The following is a 19,792-nucleotide window of genomic DNA, read 5'->3' as shown; positions in this document are numbered from 1 at the left end:
CCATCCTTTCCAGCTGAATTGCCCTTAATTGATTTGATGAAGTTGTATGAAGGTGCCTTTCTGCCAAGTTTTCAGTGGCCGCAGCCTGAACCTGATCATGAAGAATCAAGCGGGGAAGAGGGTATGTTTTTAGTGTTGTAAAGAATTCAGGTTTAAAATGAAAGCCAAAGTAAGATGTAAGAAATTGGAAGTATTGGAACCAAGGACAGGTTCTTCAGTCCATGTTAGCTGTGTCAGGGACTTTGGGCTTTGGATAAGATAAAGCCTGTGTGTGCCTGTTTACAAAGAACAAAAGAATTTGAGCCAGGAAAAGAGTGTATTTTATATGCAGTTTTCCTATTGAATAAGCTGTAAACTGTGAGGTTTTTCTTACTAACTTGGCACGTTTATCAGAGCACCAGGTAAATTGTGGAGGATGTAAACATGTTTTCTCTAGATGTGTGTTGCGGTTATGGACCTAAGCATTGCCTTATTTTTCTGTGCTCTGCTGTGCTTGCTTATTAACTTGCAAAGGTTTTAGTGGTTGATTTTACTTACAGACATTCCAGACAGATACACAGAATACACAGACTAGCAGCTTGTCCTTTTCTCATTGTCATTCTTTTGCTTATTAGATACATATAAGAGCATGTGAGAGGGAAGACAGGAACATTGGGCCATGAGATAGTTGTCAGAGGGTTCCTGTGGAATTCAGGGCCTTTCACAATCCCCTTCTGCAGCAAGACCTAGGGTCAGAGACGAAGACTTCTTCCTTGTTTCCAAACTTGGGTGATGTTTCTAATTTTTCTTTTTTTTGATGGTAATAGAAGGGAGATCATTAAACATGAGATACTTGTAATTCTGTCCACATTATTGGCTCCCTATCAACAGAGCCATTTCCTGAACACCAGACTGTTGGGTAGATTATGGTTTGAGTCCCAGATAATAGTTGATTGTGATGTTTCCTAACAATCATTCATGTTATTGTGAATGTGTAAAATGGAATGTAATGAAAAAAATGTATCAGTTCTGTATTCTTCCTTGCCATCTATTGCTCCCCCCCCCCCATGTTTAGGCTCATAAAACTCATAGCAGTCCTAGTTCTATCTGTTTCATTGTTCTAGATGTGGAAGACTGTCCTAGTGACAGGGAGAGCCGGAGGGACTCAGTTCTCATTGACTCACTCTTCATCATGGATCAGTTTAAAGCTGCAGAGAGAATGAGCATTGGAAAATCTAACACCAAGGACATCACAGAAGTTACTGCTGTGGCTGAAGCCATTCTCCCTAAAGGCAGTGCCCGGGTCACAACTGCGGTGAGGAAATCTTTCCTGCCTCCCAACAGGCTCCATAGAAATTGCTAGAAAAGGCAGTTGCTATTCTTCAGTTCTATAAATCATTTGGGACTGTCCTATAGGTGTGTTTTACAGCCTCTAGATTTAGGCTGTGAGAAAGGGTGCTTATTGCTTAGTCATTCTTTGGCTGGTCTGTCTTGTCACTATAGGTGAAGTTTAGTGCTCCATCTTTGCTGTATGGTGCTCTCCGAGACTATCAGAAGATAGGCCTTGACTGGTTGGCCAAGCTGTACCGGAAGAATCTCAATGGCATATTAGCTGATGAAGCTGGGCTTGGGAAAACTGTGCAGATCATTGCTTTCTTTGCTCACCTTGCATGTAATGAAGGTAAGAGTCTCTCAGTTTCCACTAGGAGAGTGTTTGGATCTGAGGGAGAAGACTTCTTCAGCCTCTTCTATTTCTCTCCTTTTATCTGAGCCAGGTAAAACACTCAAAATAGTTGGGAGTGGTGGTGCAGTCCTATAGTACTAGCACTTCAGGTTGAAGCTAGAGGATTGCTTGAGTCCTGGAGTTTGAGGTTGACTTGGACAACATAGTGAAATTGTCCACTAAAACAGAAAACAGAGCCGGGCGGTGGTGGTGCATGCCTTTAATCCCAGCACTCGGGAGGCAGAACCAGGCAGATCTCTGTGAGTTCGAGGCCAGCCTGGGCTACCAAGTGAGTTCCAGGAAAGGCTCAAAGCTACACAGAGAAACCCTGTCTTGAAACCCCCCCCCCAAAAAAAAGAAAACAGAAATACTTTTTGCATGAAGAAACAAAAACTCATTCACAGTTAACATTGAATGAAAGAATTTTAATGCTTATTCAAAATGCAGCACCCACAGGCTTTTTTCTCAGCTTTATGATTGCAGCTGTTACTCTAGTGTGCAGGCAGCAAAATGGCTTCAATGTTGCTTCTGTGCTAATCGAAGCCCCTCCTGCTGGTGTGTGTGTGTGTGTGTGTGTGTGTGTGTGTGTGTGTGTGTGTGTGTGTGTGTGTGTCTTGTGTGTCCGTGTGTGTCCATCCGCCTGTCTGTGTCCGTCCGTCCAGAGGTTGCCTGGCAGTGAGAGGTTGGGGTGGGAGGGATGAATATTTTCTTCTATTGATGTCCATCTTACTTTCTGAGGCATGACTTCATTGAATCTAGAATTGCCATTGGCTAGACTGCCTAGTCAGTGAGTTCTGGGGATCCCTTTCTCTTTCCCCTAGAGTTGCAGATATGTGCTACCACAACTGGCTTTTATGTGGATGCTGGGGATCTGAATTCGTGTTTTCCTACTTGTTCAGCAAGTATTTTATAGACTGAGCCATTTCTCTAGTTCCCTAGTTGGGAGCAGTTGATTGTGTAGCTCACAGTACTTTGCTAACATTTTCTTGGAGTTGTAGGGTGTTCACTCATCTAACCTCTTTTGTCAGATCTGTTCTCTCTAGTAGAACACATTTTCGATGTGTTTCTTAGGTCCCTTAGAGAGTGGTGTAGTTGCCTAGAGGGTCTGGGCTGCCCAGCTATCATGACCATGCATGCATTCAGGTAGCTCCGTGTCTGATCTTTAGGGTCAGCTCTCTATCTACTGCCCTGTAGCTTGCCTTGGGCCAGTGCTTGGCTCTGTGCCTGAGGGGCCTGATGCTGTAGAAGCTAGCTTTTTTTTTTTTTGGTTTTTCGAGACAGGGTTTCTCTGTGTAGCTTTGCGCCTTTCCTGGATCTCGCTCTGTAGACCAGGCTGGCCTTGAACTCACAAAGCTCCGCCTGCCTCTGCCTCCCGAGTGCTGGGATTAAAGGCGTGCGCCACCACCGCCCGGCTAGGAGCTAGCTATTTAAAGAGTACTATGAGCTGGGACACGATCTTATGGTACCTTTTCTTGCAAAGCTGCTCTTCCTATCCTTTGGAGTGTATTGTTCCATTATTCCATTGCAAATTCAGAGTAGGTCCTTGCCATGTTGCAGGAAAAATTGACCTGCCTCATCATCCTCATATTGGACTTTTGTTGTTGTTTGTCCTTTGAATTAAAAAGCTTAATTGTATAATTAGTTTTTATTTTTATTTATTTTTGTTTATGTGTTTCTGCCTGAATATATGCCCTGTGGATGCTGCTGCCCATGGGAGCGTTGTATCCCTTGAAGCTGGAGTTAGAGGTAGTTGTGAGTCACGTGATGTGGGTACTAGGAACCAAATTCAGGAAGCACTCTTCACTGTTAAGCTACCTCTCAGGCTCTTGCTCCCTCCCTCCCTCCCTCTCTCTCTCCCTCTCTCCATCCCTCCCCCTATCCCCCCCTCCCTTTCTGTATATGTTTGTGTGTACATATGTGCAAACATTTGTCAAGGTCAGAGGACAGCTTGCAGAGTTGGTTCTCTACTTTTACCATGTGGGACCCAGGGATTGAATTCAGATCTGCGTGCTTAGTGGCAAGTGCCCATACTTATCTCACCTGAGCCATCTTATCAGACTCATCAGTTTTTAATCTATACAAGTAGATTGGTTTCTGGGCTCTTTTTTTTTTTTTTTTTTAAGATACAGTCTCTCTACATAGGCCTGGCTGTCTTTGAACTCACTATGTAGACCAGCCTTCAAGGTCCATTCATCCCAAGTGCTGGGATGAAAGGCATGTCCCACCATGCCCAGCTGGTATCACCATGGCTTAAATGTAGTATTTTAAAGTAGATTCACATATGTAGTTGTTAATTCAAGATGGAAATAAATACTCTGCCTTTTTATTGTATTATTTAAGACAAAAGTGTGTTAAATGTTTTATTATATATATACACAAGTCTATCCTATCTTCAGGAGACATGTTCAGCACCAGTGGGTATTGAAATTTTGAATCTACTGTGTTTCATCTTAAGTTCAGAACTTTTACTGAACTTAAGCATATAAAAGCATCCCTTTGACATGCCCAAAGTGCCAGCTTTGCTACTCTTACTCAATAGGACTGTTTCTAAGTAAAGTAAATGTTACTTAATCAAGCCCTGCCATACCATTACTTATGGATCTGATAACCAGTGTTTATACCAGGTGCTAACAGGCATGTGGCATGTACCCTGTAGATAGAATATACATATTAGGGTTTTGTTTTTTTTTTTAAAGAAAAATGCTTTTAGAAATTTTCATTGTTCTAGATGTGATGGTGCACATGTGTTTAATCCTAGCACTTGGGATAGAGTCAAGTTGATCTCTCTTGAGTTCGAGGCCATAGTGATCTATGTAGGAAGTTTCAGGCCAGCCAGGGCGACATAGTGAGACTGTCCAAAAAAAAATAGTAATAATAATATTTTCTTCATTGTATACTCATTGTACATGGTATTGTTACATAAGGACATTTTGATAATAAGGTTATATTATATATTGAATTTACCTTTTTTAAAAAGACTTTATTTTTTATTTTTATTTATTTATTTTTTGTCTGTCTGAAAACCAGAAGAGAGTGTTGGATCCTCTGGAGCTGGAGTTGCAAGTGGTTGTGAGCCACTTGACATCGATGCTAGGAACTGAATTCTGATTCTCTGCAAGAGCAGCATGCCCTCTTGGCCACTGAGCCACTTTTCCAACCTTATTTATTTATTTTTTTATTTGTTCATTCATTCATTCATTTATTCTGGGGATTAAATTCAGGGCCTCATGTGTGCCAAGCAAGGCCTTTTCAGTGTCCCCATATGTTAACTCTACTCATTTTTTTTTATATGTATGTATGTATGAGTGTTTTACCTATATGAATGTCTGTGTACCACGTGGATGCCTGGTGACCATAGAGGCTAGAAGAGGCATTGAATCCCTTGGAACTAGAGTTAAAATCATCTGTGAGCTGTCTTGTGGGTGCTGGGAAACAAACCTGGGTCCCCTGCAAGAACAGTAGTGCTCTTAACTGCTGAGTCATCACTTTAGCCTCACTTTAGGTTTTTAATCCTGTTTTACTTTCTGGAGAGAAAGCCATTTTGGGTTTGGTCATGTTTCTTTATTTGCAAGGTTGTATGCTTAGAGTTTAAAGATGGTATTTTTACTTTTTAAATTATGTATATGTGTGTGTCTGTGAGTAGGTATGTGTTTTTGTGTGTGGGTGCCTATCAAGGCCAGAGGTGTTAGATCCTCCTGGAGCTGCAGGTACAGGTAGTTGTGAGCCACCTGATGTATGTGCTGGGAATCAAACTTAGGTCATCTGGAAGAGCCATCTCTTCAGCCTAGTGTTTAAAGAGATCCTGGCTTGATCTCTTCTAGCACTGCCACCAAGAAGGAAAAAAAAAGTTTATTGACTTCTGCTAAGTTTTCCTCTGAAACTTCTGTTGAAATAGTGGTTGATTTTTCTCTTGATCAGTTTCTTTTCAAAATCAGTAGTGATGCTTCAACAATGGCCACAGATAAGTGAAGTACAGCTTTATCTTAAAATCAGCCATTTCTGTCTTTGACCCATAATTGCATTCATTTCATTTAGGGCACAGAAATTGAAATTTGCTTTCTGGGTTACACCTACTGACTTGTAAATGCTATTTTCAGGCTAAGTTCGATCATTGAGTCAATTGGTTATTTTTTACCTATAAGTGGGTACTTAAGGAGTTGCCTGTCTATCTGGGCTGTAGGGCGCTTGCTACTGGGAAGGATTAATTAGAGTCCGAGGTCCCAGGTCAGCAGCTTTCTTGTTTTGGGGAGTTGTTTGCTATAGACAAAGTTCTTTTTTTGTTGTTTGTTTTTTTTTAAGATAAGCTTTGGCTGACCTCGAACTCATAAAGCTCTGCCTGCCACTGCTGGGATTAAAGGCATGCACCACCACACCTGGAATAAACCAGAGTTCTTTCTGTGCTTGTGGTAACCCACAAAAGCTTCCTAGTGAGATCTGAGCTTGCTTTACAGGGCTGCATTAGAGGATTGCTTGACCACATGAATGGTCACCAGGTGTCTGGGATGGTCTGCACTGGGCTCTGCTGAAGGGAGGTCTTTTGCTCAACCCCTTTGCATTCCTTTAAAAGCCTTTTAGAAGAGACATAAGGGACTGGTGGGTTTTGACCCAGGCCCTCCTGAGCTATCCTGTGTTTCTAACAATCTCTTTCCTCCATTTCTATCTACGTATGTTTCACTTCTCCCTCCTCAAGAGTACCCTGGGGGAAAAAGAGGGAGCAGGTCTCCTTCATCTGCTCCTGATAAAAGTTCATATGGTTGTCAGTGGATCATGGATTTATTGTCTGTTCTTTTCAGCAGTCGTAGTGCATCAGGGACACACCTGCTCCTATTCTGGGCAGTGTAATTATGCTAGCAGATAGTTTTTGTCTCCTTGGTGTCTGCTTTCCTATGGGCCACATATTTAATAAGGTTCTGCTCAAACTCAGCTTGGATACCTGGGTCTCACAGATTTCTTTTTTTCTTTTATAGGTAATTGGGGCCCTCATCTTGTTGTCATGAGGAGTTGTAACATACTCAAGTGGGAACTTGAGTTGAAACGCTGGTGTCCTGGCCTCAAAACTCTTTCTTATGTTGGCAGCCATAGAGAACTCAAAGCAAAGAGACAGGTAGAGCCACACCACCTCCACCCCCAACCTCCTTACTTTGTTTTGCACTGCTGGGGATGCACCCGAGTTTCACATACCCTAGACAAGAGGTGTGCCAATGAGCACCCTTAGCCAAGCATCTTTGAAATATGATATGCAGGGGCTGAAGAGATGGCACAGTAGGTGAAAGCACTCGATGCACAAGCCTGACAACCTAATTTTGATCCCTAGAAATCATGTGAAGGTATAAAGGAGAAAACCAACTCCACAAAGTTGTCCTCTGACTCCTACATGCACGTTGTGCACACACGCCTATACAGAACATATCTCACACATGCCCCACAATAATAATTAAGCATGAAATAAAGCTAGACATCTTAATTTTTCTTAACATAGAATCTCACTGACTCATTCTTAGGAACTGAGACGGTTCGACTCTTAATGCTGCCTCAGTGGGGATGCATTAGACCACAGCCCATTCTCCTCTTGCTTTAAAAATCTTGTTGCAGTTAGTTGCAGTGTAGATATCTGCATTTCTTACCTTTCTTGTTTAGATTATACACTATAAAAGACAGGATTGTCTCCGGTAGTCTGTTTTCCCAGTGATAATTTCTAGTGCCTCTAAAGCAGCCTAGTTTGTAAATGAAAGTCTTTTAGGCTCTAGAAGGACTTTTTCTTGTGTGGTTGTTGTGAAGAATGGGTTGGATGGCTGGTGATGTGTGTAGTTTGACTGAGTGTGATTGCCCAGCAGTGCTCTGCAGATGGTTTCAGGGAAGTCGGGGCTTCTTTCTGTATTGCAGGAGTGGACTGAGCCCAACAGTTTTCACATCTGCATCACGTCCTATAAGCAGTTCTTCAGGGGCTACACCGCCTTCTCAAGGGTGCACTGGAAATGCCTTGTCATTGATGAAATGCAGCGGGTGAAGGGCATGACTGAGCGGCACTGGGAAGCCATCTTCAAGCTGCAGAGGTCTGACCTCACTCAAGTGTTCTGTCCTTTCCAAATAGCCAAGTATTCTTTGTTCTTGCCTAAGGATTCCTCTTAAAGAAATGTAAATCATTGCATACATTTATCAATTTAGTGAAAAGAAATTTCCGTCTTCTTTGTCACAGCATGTTGTACCTAAGAGACACCGAGAGTCCCTTTGTTCATTCCTTTTCTTTGAGACAGGTTCTCACTGTGTAGTCTTGGCTAGCCTGGACCTGTCTATGTAAACCAGGCCGGCCTTGAACCTAGAGGTCTACCTGCCTCTGACCCCACCCCCTTCTCCAAGTGCTGTGTACCACTGTGCCTGTCCATTCCCTGAAGGCATATGTAGAGTTGCTGTCTTCACTTTCCTCACACATTGCCATTGAGAAGAGTTATGCAGCCTCCTTATGTGTTTCAGAATTCCAACATTGCCTCATTTTGTTTGTAGCCAGCAGCGCCTGCTTCTGATTGACGTGCCTCTGCACAACACTTTCCTGGAGCTCTGGACCATGGTACACTTTCTCATTCCTGGAATCTCCAGGCCTTATCTGAGCTTCCCCCTGAAAGCTCCCAATGAGGAAAACCAGGATTACTATCACAAAATGGTCATAAGATTACACAGGGTATGTTTGCTTCAGTGACTGCAGCTGACTTATTTAAAGCATATCTGCCTTCTGCTAAATACACCAAGGCATTATTTGGGGAGAAAATGGTTATTATTTTCTCCAGGTCACACAGCCATTTATTTTGAGGAGAACCAAGAGAGATGTGGAAAAACAGCTGACCAGGAAGTATGAGCATGTTCTGAAGTGCCGCCTTTCCAGTCGGCAGAAGGCCTTGTACGAGGATGTCATCCTACAGCCTAGGTAAGTGCTGGTTTGCCCACCTGCCCCTCAGCAGTGAGAAGCAGATGCACCCTGTTGCCTCAGTGAGTGTGCTTATCAACGAGGCAACCAGGAGCTCTGCAGTCTCCAGAACATCCCTTCTTCCTTCCTGCTTACTCTGCCATTAGATATGCTTTATCTGCATGCCTGCTATTTGTGTAGCCTGATGTCTATTCTGCTGTTGCTGTTGCTGCTGCTGCTGCTGCTGCTGCTGCTGCTGCTGCTGCTTGCATTAGCTTGGGTGGTTAGTGTGAACTTAACTGGTTGACTCTTTGAAAGTAGCCACTGTTCTACTGGGTCAGTATGGTCCAGTGGGGCATAGTATCCATGTTATGGTATACCATCCTGTGACCTAAATGAGTCATCTCCCAACTCTTGCCTGGTAGCCCTACATGTCATTCAGTGGACTCAACTTGGATCCTCTGACTCCTGTCCATGGCTGCTTTGATTCTTTTGTGCTCTATGGTGTCTTATGTTTAAAACAAATTCAAGAACTGTGCAATAAAGTTCAGTGGATTTTAATTTTACACTTGGTAGTTTTCAGGATTTAAACACTACTCTCTAGACTCTGAAGTTCACATATGTGTTTACTATGACCTCACATGATAGCAGTCTCTGGCAATGGACCTAGTCCATATTCATCAGGCTAGTCTCACTCAACTGGTTTATAGGTTCCCACTCTGGATAGGAACATAATGTGGTGCTGTGGGTTTCTCTGTGGATCAGACATACCCAAAGCTGTCTTGTAAGAACTTGCCTTAGCTGTAGGCAGAGGCCTTAGCCGTGGGCAGAGATGATGTAAGCTGTACCAAAGTTAGGAGGCAGTGGGGCACAAGGCCCATTCATAATGGACAAGTAGAACCTGGCCATCCTCCTACTATTTTTTGTTTGCTGAGTACAGGGTATATGTGAATCTCTAAGAAAAAGTAATGTATGTCTAAAGTTCTTGGGGTAGCATGTGGCTCCCTCAATGCCTTCAAGAAATGATATGGCATTGCTGCAGCATGTTTAAAAGGCTTATTGGAAATTCTGGGACTGAGTATAAGAATGAATGGCTGCTCATTTACAAGCTGTTTCCCTTGGCAGTCCTTGCCAAGTTGCATTGGTAATGAAACCCTCAGCCTATCATCTAATATGGGAGAGGAGCCGTGAATGTACCCTCAAAGCTTTCACAATGATCAACCCTCCAAACACCGTGGAAGCTACTTGAGCAGAAAATACTTAGCTATGTTGCTATAACACTTGTTTCTGTCAGATATTTCAGCAAGATATTGACATCTTTTGTTGACCTTAGTGATGTGCTAGTTCTAGTTAGTGAGAAGTAATTTTGTGGGAAGGGGATGGAGCTTCTGTGGAGGTCAGGTGCCAGCAGACGGGGGAAACATGGCTCAATTACCCTTAAATTACTTAGATTGCCCTCCACTAGGAGCTCTAACAAATCATCGTTCAGGGAATTTAGCTTGTTTTATGTGACTGTGCCCACAGGGTAGTGAGGTGCTTGTGTTTGGGAGTGATGTCATCATTTGTGGAGGTGTAAGAGGTTATGACATTGGACCTAGCACATCTTTGGTTGGTTCTGTGACACCTGCTCTGAGTAGAGTGACAGTGAGACTTTTTCATGTTTCCTTCCTTTTCTCTGAGCCACAGTTCAGTGCTAGTGTGTTAAGCTGTTGTGCATCTTGGCCCCATTTTTTGCATTTGGGAACCAGGTTTCTGGATACCATTAGATGCTCAGACTGCCAGACAAAAACCTGACTAGGCTCTCATGTCTACATTATACTGTCCAGATGCATAGGAACACTGAATCAGACACATATTGGCTCTTTCATGGCTTCTGGCTTTCTGGGGGAGCTTCCTTTCTGCTCCCACCTGCACATGCACACACCCACCCTTTCTCTGGAAATATCTATCATTCGTGGACTCAGGAAAGTAGATCCCAATCTTAGTCCACTCAAAGCTAAACTTGGCAACTTTTTTTTTTTTTCTTTTTTTTTTTCTCGAGACAGGGTTTCTCTGTGTAGCTTTGCGCCTTTTCCTGGAACTCACTTGGTAGCCCAGGCTGGCCTCGAACTCACAGAGATCCGCCTGGCTCTGCCTCCCGAGTGCTGGGATTAAAGGCGTGCGCCACCACCGCCCGGCTGGCAACTGTTTTAAAACATCATGTTCCACTACTATTTTCCTAAGCTAGATGGATAGTGTGTCTTGCTTATTATTCTATTTTTGTGCCTATGCAGAGACCCTTATCACAGGACTCAGAGCTGGCTGTGTCTGGCTTTCCTATTGCCAAGCTAGGTTTACTGTGACATTCTCCTCCTAGCAGTGTTTCTCGGGACTCCCACTTTTCTCTGTTGTATACCTGATTTGTCCCTGGAGTAACTAAGACTGGCACTTCCCACAAGAAACTCAAGCTACCTCCTGAGCCCAGTTCTTTCCAGGCAACTTTTAGATGAGTTGCTTGGTTTTGGAGCCTGCAGTCTTCTTACTGTGGTTCTGCATCCCTCTCTCAAGCTCTCCAGATGCCATTCTTCCTTACCTGCCTTGGGAGCCCCCTTCCTCGGTCCAGAGCTCTATTCCATACTGCAGCTCCCTGGTCCTGGTATGCCTTGTGGGTCTCTGTCTGTCTGATATTGCAGCAGGGTCTGGCTTGTGGCCTGCTCAGCATCTCATCCACCACTGTGTACTTGCAGGATCAGGGGATGTGCTTTCTGGGGTACTCTGGTCCCACCTTCTGGCTTAATGATTCCTTTCACATGTCAAACCATACCTTGGATGCTTCTACTCCTGTGTCAGGGAACTTATCCTGATGTTATTGAAACATGGCCCCTTTACAAAGGAACAGTCCTCTTTGAGGTTTGGCCTATACTAACCCTTTGTCTCTGACTCTCTGGAGTGACTCAGTAGAGACCTGTGTGGGAATATAAACTTGAATGTATAATGTAACTAATTTACTAACTCAGTCTTGGGAAATCTTGCTAGTTCTTCTGTTTTCTTAGATTAGGAAAGTAATTGATGATGAGACTGATGAACATACATTTGCCTCTGACATTGAACTTTTTTGCCTCTTCTATGTGAGCAGGACTCAGGAAGCTCTGAAGAGTGGACACTTTGTCAGTGTCTTGAGTGTCTTGACACGGCTACAGCGGATCTGTAACCATCCTGGGCTGGTAGAGCCACGGTTACCAGGCTCCTCCTATGCAGCAGGCTCTCTGCAGTATCGGTCAGCCTCTCTAATTCTCAGAGTTCTGGAGAGAGAGTTCTGGAAGGTAAGAGGATTTAGAAAAGTAGTGTAGGACTTCTAGTACTTTCTAGATAAAATCCACATGATTATATAGATCACTTTCCAACCCCTCTTCTCTCTAGCTTAGTGGTTCTCAACCTTACTAATGCTATGTATGACTCTGTAGTACAGTTCCTCATGTTGTGGTGATCCCCAACCATAACATTATTTTTGTTGCTACTTCATAACTGTAATTTTGCTACTGTTATGAATCATAATGTAAATATCTGTTTTCTGATGGTCTTAGGTGACATCTGTGAAAGGATTGTTCAACCCCCCCCCAAAAAAAAGGGGTTCAATACCCACAGGTTGAGAACAACTGTCCTAGCTCCTGTCTAGTTTCTGTCTGTGGACTTACTGGTTTTGTGTAGCTCACAGAATTGTATCTGGATTCTTTCACTTAGAGTATTTTCAAGGTTCATCCTCATTCCAGTATGTCAGAATGTCAGTCCTCATAAGGGCTGGGTAGCATTCTGCCACATTTGTGTGTTCTTTCATCAGCTGATGGCTGCATAGGTGGTTTCCATCTCTGGCTATTAGTGTTGCTGATGAGAACATTCCTACAACAAGTTGGGTTTTCACTGTTCTTGTGAGTGCACTGCAGTCGCTCCTGGCTCACAGTCACTCTGTCTGTGTCTTTAAAGAACTGCCAGCTGTGCCACTGCAGCTGGACCACCTGACTTGCCCTAGCAGTGTGAGGGCTTCCATGACCCTCCTTTTGTCTTTCATCCTCTTCCGTGTGATGCTACTTTCTTGTTATCTCAAATTCCAAGAAATATATATACATTAGTGGTGCTGTGGAAAGCAGGGTACTTGTTATTGTCAGGGCCGTGGTCATAAATCTGACTGGTTCTACTCTGTCTAGCACTGAGTAGTCTCCACAATAATCCTTACAGGGGTCACTCCCACACACTGATCATCACATGGAGGCCACACCTGCCCCCTATTCTTTCCTGGGGCAAACTGCTGTTTGTGTCCGCACTATTCATGTGATGACTGGTTGTATATGCTCCTCTGCAGCTCCAGATTGTCTCTCAATATCTCTGTTCACATGACACTGGGGAAGGCCCAACAGCTGTTGTCTCATTGTGAAAAGGAGAGGAGACATGATCTTACTTAGCCCAAGCATGAGAGGGCTTGGCGTACCATGTGAAACAGAGCTTCCTCAATTGACTCCTACCTTTTTCTTTCTTTCTTCTTCTTCTTCTTCTTTGTTTTTTTTTTTTTTTTTCCATTTCTTTTTCCTCTTAGGAAACTGATCTTTCTATATTCGACCTCATTGGGCTAGAAAATAAAATCACTCGCCATGAGGCTGATTTACTGTGTAAGAAAAAAGTGACTAGGAAACTCATGGAGGAAGTCTTTGCTTCACCACCTCCGACAGCCCGGCCAGCAACCATGAAGCTCAAGGCCAGCAGGTATGAGGGTGGGTTAGAAGCAGCATGTGGCTCATCTGGCATATCCACTACTCCAAGGACTTTCTGCTGGTTGGGAGTCAAGTGCCTGGGCCATAAGCACTCCCTTCCTCTAGCTTACCCTCGTTAGTCAGTGGTGATGAGAAAAGCTGTGTTCTTGAGCATGTCCCAAATGTCCTTGGTTTCAGTGAGCACAACTACATTAACAAGATACTCAAATAGAGGCGGTAAATCCTGAGAGTCACCTTTCTTGGTTATCTTTAGTAAAGTAAGCTTTAGGATTTGCGGAGATGTCAGGGCTGAGAACAGTCTGTTGTCTGATTTGGCAGTAACTGGCATGGCCAGGTCAGACCTCTTATTGGGAAGAGTGCATGCAGAGTATGCTCTTGGGCAAGAGCAAGGGCAGACACGGGATTCACTGAACAGCAGTGAAGTCATTGCTCTTACAAGTGACACTACAATATAAATGATGATTTGGGGTGAGGGAGATCATGAGGCAGGAGAGAGAGGTGATGAAATCAGGATGTAAATGCTTCTGAACAGACTAAACTCAGTGATAAGAAAGAAGCAAAATCCTGTGCTTGGGTGGAAAAGGAAAATAGAAAATTGTTATTTTTTAACAATAAAGAGGGCATTTGTACAGATCAGAAACCTATTCTTTTTTCAGACTTGGCTTCCTTGGGACTGTGACCTGCTTGCCATCCTTAGCAGCTTAGCTCAAGCCTGACAGACTCATACAGGAAGCCTGTAGCCATGTCACAGACAAGGCCTTCTACTTGTACTTACCTGGGCTTTGTTAAAAGGTTTCTATGGCTGGCTCCTTGTCTGTTCTTCCATTTTCTGGTCAGAGAACTCATACCTCCATGATCAAACTAGAATCAGCTGCCTAGCTGGGCACTTTGTGCACCTTCCCAGCTCCTGGTATTTCTGTCATATGTAGAGAATTTGATTTTTCTATGCTCTTACTCTAAACTGTAGATATAACATGGGTATTATGTGCCAGAGGTGTTTTTCTCTTTACATACTTTGATATATACCTAGTAATTGAGATGAAACAGTATTCCTGTGTTACCAATTGAGATGTTCAGTCTTTTGAGTACAGTGTTTATCAGCAGTTCCCACAGGCTTGATGCAAGCTTCTTGACAACTGTTACTTGGAGCTCCCTTGCTCCTGCTCTGTGCATCTTTAACCTGCCTTCCCCGCTGGTCTCTTGTGGGGGCAGTCCTCCAGAACCCATGCTGTCTGCGATGTGGTGATGTTGTGTGTCTTCTGCTTGGGCCAATGGGCATCTAGGTTATTTCAGCCTGTGCAGTACGGCCAGAAGCCCGAGGGTCGCACCGTGGCATTCCCCAGCACACATCCGCCTCGGATGGCAACCACCAATACAGCCACTGCTGCCCCACAGGGCCAGGTTCGAGGACGGCCACCGATTGCTACTTTTTCTGCTAACCCAGATGCAAAAGGTATCTTACATAATCAGCTCTCTTTTGTGGAAGACTGTGGGAAAGCTCTTGGCAGTCTGTTCCTGGCCTACCGAGTGTTATAGCCACTGCTGTAGGGTCTGGAAACCTCCAAATGGCCCACAAAAGTGTGGCCTGCAATTCTTGATGAGTTGAAGACACTTTTTTCTTTTCTTTTTTTTTTTTTGGTTTGAGACAGGCTCTTACTATGTAGACCACGATGGTCTAGAACTTACATTCTCTCTGCTTCCAGTCTCCTGAGTGCTGGGATTTACAGACGTGCAACATTGTGCCTGGATGTAGAGTTTGTTTCCTATTCTGGGTTTTCCCTATAGAAGGAAGTTCTTAGCTGAGCAGGTGATGGGGCCTCTGCCAAGTGTTTTCTTAAAGTATGTCAGGGTTGTTGAGGAAAGTTCCGGGCCTTCTGCTGCATTTGTTGCTGCTGTTTCAGCTTCTCTTGTGTAAAGAGGCACAGAAGTGGCTTGTAGCCTCATCTGAAGACAGCGGTGCAAAGGACTCTGATTGCTGAGAGGGGGTGCTTCTGCGTGTTTACAGAGTTCTGACAGCATTTGACAGCCCTGTTTCTAGTCCAAGATGTTTGCCCTGTGTGTTCTGTGACCTTACAGGTAGCCTTGCTGATTGGCAACAGGTAGAGCCTTAAGTTTCTCTCAACCTAGGGACTGTACCAGCCTCTCCATGTTTGTTTCTTAAGAGTGGGCTTCTCATTAGAGAGACTGTGAAATAATGTTTATGTAATTTTTTTAACATTCGGTTGTAAATACTGCGTGTTATGAAGAACCTCTAACAGCTTTGCACAAAACAACCTTATTGATTGCAGCAGCAGCAGCCCCGTTTCAGAACTCTCAGGCTTCCGTCGGTGCGCCTCGACACCAACCCACCTCGACCTCCAGCACAGCAGCAGGCCCAGCCCATCCTTCGAAACTGCGGGCTCAGACCGCTGTCCAGGCCTCCACCCCAGGCCCACCCCTGCCCCTGCCCCAGACCCCCTCGCTGGTGGCCGGGCAGAGCGCACCGCCCCAGCGGCTGGTGCTTACCTCGCAGGCCCAGGCCCGCTTGCCCAGTAAGTGGCCTTACTGTCCAGGGTCTGCTCTCACTGCCTTGGAGCAGTGTGTCAGGAACACGGGATATCTGAAGAGCCTTTGCTGTCTACTGCCTCTGTCTGTCCCTCAGTCCAGGCCTGGAGTGTGATGCCTGTCATGGTGGGGCCTTGCCAGAGGTCATTGTCCAGGGCCCTGCTCTGTTCTATTCTTTCTCCTCCTCCCCGTTTAACCAGCTCTGCTTTTCTCCTGTGCTGCACTGGTGTTCAGGGCTAGCACCTTCACTTAGCCTTAGCCATAGTTCTGTTCCAGCAGTGCCGGGGGTCCACTCTGGGGGGCAAGTGGGGAGACTACATGAACTAGCATTAGGTTTCTAGATACTATTAGTTCTTTTTGGTTTCTCACATATTTCCAAGTTTAAACTTGGCATGAATACTTGCTCACCAGAGACATTTCTCAATAATTCAGTGACAACAGCTAATTATTACTAATTTTTTCCTAACTCAGAATTTTGTACTGCCGACAATGGGATTAGCAGGTTTCCAGATCTTCTACAGACCATTATCCAGTGTACTATTGAAATTATGCTAACTTAAAGTATTACAGATCATAAAATGTTTCTTATTTACAATGTAGCAGAGTCACATTGAAGCCTGTTTGGAAAACTGGGAAGGGAGGGAAAAGCATCAGGGGAGACTGAGAATCTCTTCTATGCCAGCAGTGGGGAGTGGTTGTCCTAGGCAGTCACATGAGAGGAGAAAGCTGCGTGTACCTCATGTTTCTGTAGGTGACGAGAGTTACATCAGTATGGGAGAACTTATATGTAGTAGTGTGTGCAGTGAGTAATTCAACTGGCTTTACCCATCTAGGAGGGCCGGTGGGAGATTTAAGTGTCTGTGTGTACATCTGTCTCTGATTTTCATTTCCCCTTCCTTGTGCACAGTTATTCTGTGTGCAAGACATCTTCAGGTAGTTTACTAGTCTTTTACTAACTGTTTTCCTTATGGTACCTTTACTTACCCTGGCATGGATTTTCTTGGGAGAGGAGCATTTGAACTTGGATAGCACCCGTTGAGTAAAAAGCCCTTAAGCTTCTGATCATTTGCTATGAAATACCAAGTCCTATGAGCTCATTTGAATTAGTATGAACTCCGAGTTTATATCTGACTTACTTAATTAAGCTTTCTTAGACTTAAAAGCATCTGCAATTAAAGTTTGTTGTTTTATGTCAATGATATGATCTTATTTGCTGGACACATACTTTCTCAAATTTTGTAAGTCCTCTGAAGTGTTTCCAATTTAATGCAAGTAAATTTCTGATATTTTTGATATTTACTGTTTTTTTCTTTTATTATTTATAGAGAAAAGTAAAAATATTCCTTAATAGTTTGATGAGTTGATACTGAAAGTCCGTGCCAGTTGTGATTAAATAGATTAACCACTAAAGTCTGATATTTAATAGTATTTTTTATTTTGTCTTAAAATAATTTTTTTTAAATGATAGAAAGCAATACCTAAGTAGTGTTTTGAAGACACTAGCATATTATAGGCAGTTACTATTTATAAGTGATTATTGTATAATGGTCAGTAACTTCATTCAAAGTGATGTTAGCTTAGCTTTTCTTCTGTGTTTTAACAGGTGGGGAAGTAGTGAAAATAGCTCAGCTGGCGTCCATTGCCGGGCCACAGAGCCGTGTGGCCCAGCCAGAGACACCCGTGACCCTGCAGTTCCAGGGGAACAAATTCACTCTGTCACATAGCCAGCTGCGGCAGCTAACAGCAGGCCAGCCCCTGCAGCTCCAAGGTAAGAGACAACCAGCTGATACTAAAGTTGACAAGAGCAGAGGTATGCTACTGTTAGTATTGCACTTGAGAACCTGTCTGGGTGGCAGGGTAACTTGGTCACTGAGATTCAGATTCTTCATCCACGAGTCATGTTAACAAGTCTCACAATAGGGGTTGAGGAATGATGAGATGACATTCCTGAGTCACCTTGGCAGTGAGTGCCCTAAATAAGTGATACTTGTTTTTTTATCAGTACCATCTGTTCTTTGAAAGAGCTTCCTCTTTTGTAAGTCAGAGTAGAAATATTTGTTGCTTTCTAATATGAATGTATCGAAAGACTGGCAATTTATGTAGGGGAAATGCTCTACCCATCTGTCTACCTCTCAGTTGGGGTCTTACTATGTTGCCAGGCTGACCTGTGACTTCTGAGATCAAGATATCCTCCTGCCTCAGCCTCGTAGCTGTGACCTCAAGATTTGTGCCAGATTAAAGTTTTAATTTTAACTCCGGGATCCAAACATCTCATACCTTTGGTTAAGAATGTATAGTTATTGCTTTCAAAGAAATGGAGGTAGTAAAATTTGAGTAGTTCCTTAAAATTAATCTTCAGTGGTATGATGTGGCAACCATTGCAGCTTCTTCAGCTACACACCAGCACCAGGTGATCATTGGCTGCTTACCTTCAGGTTAAGGTCTCACAGGTATCTATGGCAGCACTAGCTTCCCTGCACCCCACCCCAGCAGCCGCTCCAAGAGACTCTTCCCTGGATTCTGGCTGGATGACTGCTTCTCGAGACACTTTAATGCCTATCTCCACAGGGCTTGGGATCTTAGACTTAGGGCCATTCATGAACATAATTGGTGGTTATTTGTTTTCTTGTCACACATTTGGTAAGAAGGTTCGGGCACACATAATAGAAAAGTGACAGACTCTTAAAGAGTCATCATGAACACCTGGGCTAAGCCTAGCTCTTTCTGTAGTTTTTCATCCCTTTGGCAATGGCTACATGGGTCTGGGAGTGTTTCTGTGACCTTCACAGCCTTAGGACAACTGTGGTCCTCAGTGGATATGTACCTGGATATGTGCAGGATTAGTGGTCTTTTCTTGATGTGTTGTTAAGCAAACTCTCCTCAGATGGTTTTCTGTCTCCGTCTGAGATTTTCAAAATACTCCCTCCTTCATCGTAGTTCCTGAGCTGTGGATATATTTGCTCGTGTAAATGTGACTGTGTGTGTGCAGTATACCGACTCATTTGTTACTGTACCATTTGGAAGTGGCTAACAAATAACTATACTGTGCACACACCTGTTACTGATGCTCCTGGTGGACGTGTGATTGCAGGTAGTGTACTCCAGATCGTGTCAGCCCCTGGGCAGCCCTACCTTCGAGCCCCTGGCCCCGTGGTGATGCAGACCGTGTCTCAGGCAGGCGCTGTGCATGGTGCCCTGGGAAGCAAGCCCCCAACCAGTGGCCCTAGCCCCGCACCCTTGACCCCACAAGGTAGGGTGTTCTGAACAGGAGGAGGGCTTGGTGAGAACTTCTTCCTGACTTTTCTTTGGAGTGACTGGGAGGGGTCGTGCACCTCAGGCCATGGGCCTTCTTGCATGTCAAAGCCTTATTTGTGATAGTCTGGTTTCCATATGTGTCATGGCATCAGCTTGGTTTATTTCTTTTGCTCCCAAATATACTAGTGGGATATGACCAAACCCCACTGTCCTATTCTAATAAAAAAAACTCTGGGGTTCAGAGGATTGGCTCATTGGTTAAGAGTAGTTGTTGCTTTGCAGAGGACTTGGGTTTGTTTCCTTGCACCCACATGGTAGCTCACAGACATCTATGACTCTAGTCCCAGGGGATCTGTCACCCTCTTCTGACCTCTGCAGGCACCAGACACACATGCAGACATACATGAAGTTATGTATATTATATATGTAATATATACTTATATATATTATATATATAAATATAATATATATTTAATATAAGTAAATTTTTTTTGATGAAAGAAACCTTAGGAACCACAAAATATTTAGTAACTATGCCTAGAGCTCCCTAAGATAGAGTCACTTGGTGCAGGATTTGCACACTGCTCTAGCTGGCCCATGCCCAAATGCTGCTGGGCTCCCAGCTTCTGTCCTTTTCTCTGCCAGCTTCTC

The 19,792-nt window shown here is 44.0% G+C and overlaps 1 protein-coding gene across 16 annotated transcripts in view; it reads left to right on the top strand.

Moving 5' to 3' along the window:
• Positions 1–19,792, top strand: part of Ep400 (E1A binding protein p400) — a 110,751-nt gene that overhangs the window by 53,084 nt on the left and 37,875 nt on the right. For 12 of the 16 annotated variants that reach the window (XM_059249177.1, XM_059249178.1, XM_059249192.1 and 9 more), the window contains 13 exons: positions 14–121; positions 1,104–1,294; positions 1,483–1,660; positions 6,670–6,806; positions 7,586–7,755; positions 8,204–8,378; positions 8,485–8,621; positions 11,716–11,902; positions 13,168–13,334; positions 14,626–14,795; positions 15,631–15,873; positions 17,490–17,654; positions 18,978–19,136. In XM_059249177.1, coding sequence (XP_059105160.1) covers positions 14–121; positions 1,104–1,294; positions 1,483–1,660; positions 6,670–6,806; positions 7,586–7,755; positions 8,204–8,378; positions 8,485–8,621; positions 11,716–11,902; positions 13,168–13,334; positions 14,626–14,795; positions 15,631–15,873; positions 17,490–17,654; positions 18,978–19,136 — 2,187 coding nt within the window. The remainder of the gene's footprint in view (positions 1–13; positions 122–1,103; positions 1,295–1,482; positions 1,661–6,669; positions 6,807–7,585; positions 7,756–8,203; positions 8,379–8,484; positions 8,622–11,715; positions 11,903–13,167; positions 13,335–14,625; positions 14,796–15,630; positions 15,874–17,489; positions 17,655–18,977; positions 19,137–19,792) is intronic. The other 4 variants (XM_059249191.1, XM_059249190.1, XM_059249189.1 and 1 more) reach the window with 2 other exon arrangements.

This window comes from Peromyscus eremicus, chromosome 23 (assembly GCF_949786415.1).
Source record: "Peromyscus eremicus chromosome 23, PerEre_H2_v1, whole genome shotgun sequence".
In the NCBI taxonomy this organism is placed as follows: Eukaryota; Metazoa; Chordata; class Mammalia; order Rodentia; family Cricetidae; genus Peromyscus; species Peromyscus eremicus.
This window is presented reverse-complemented; position numbering and strand designations above follow the sequence as displayed.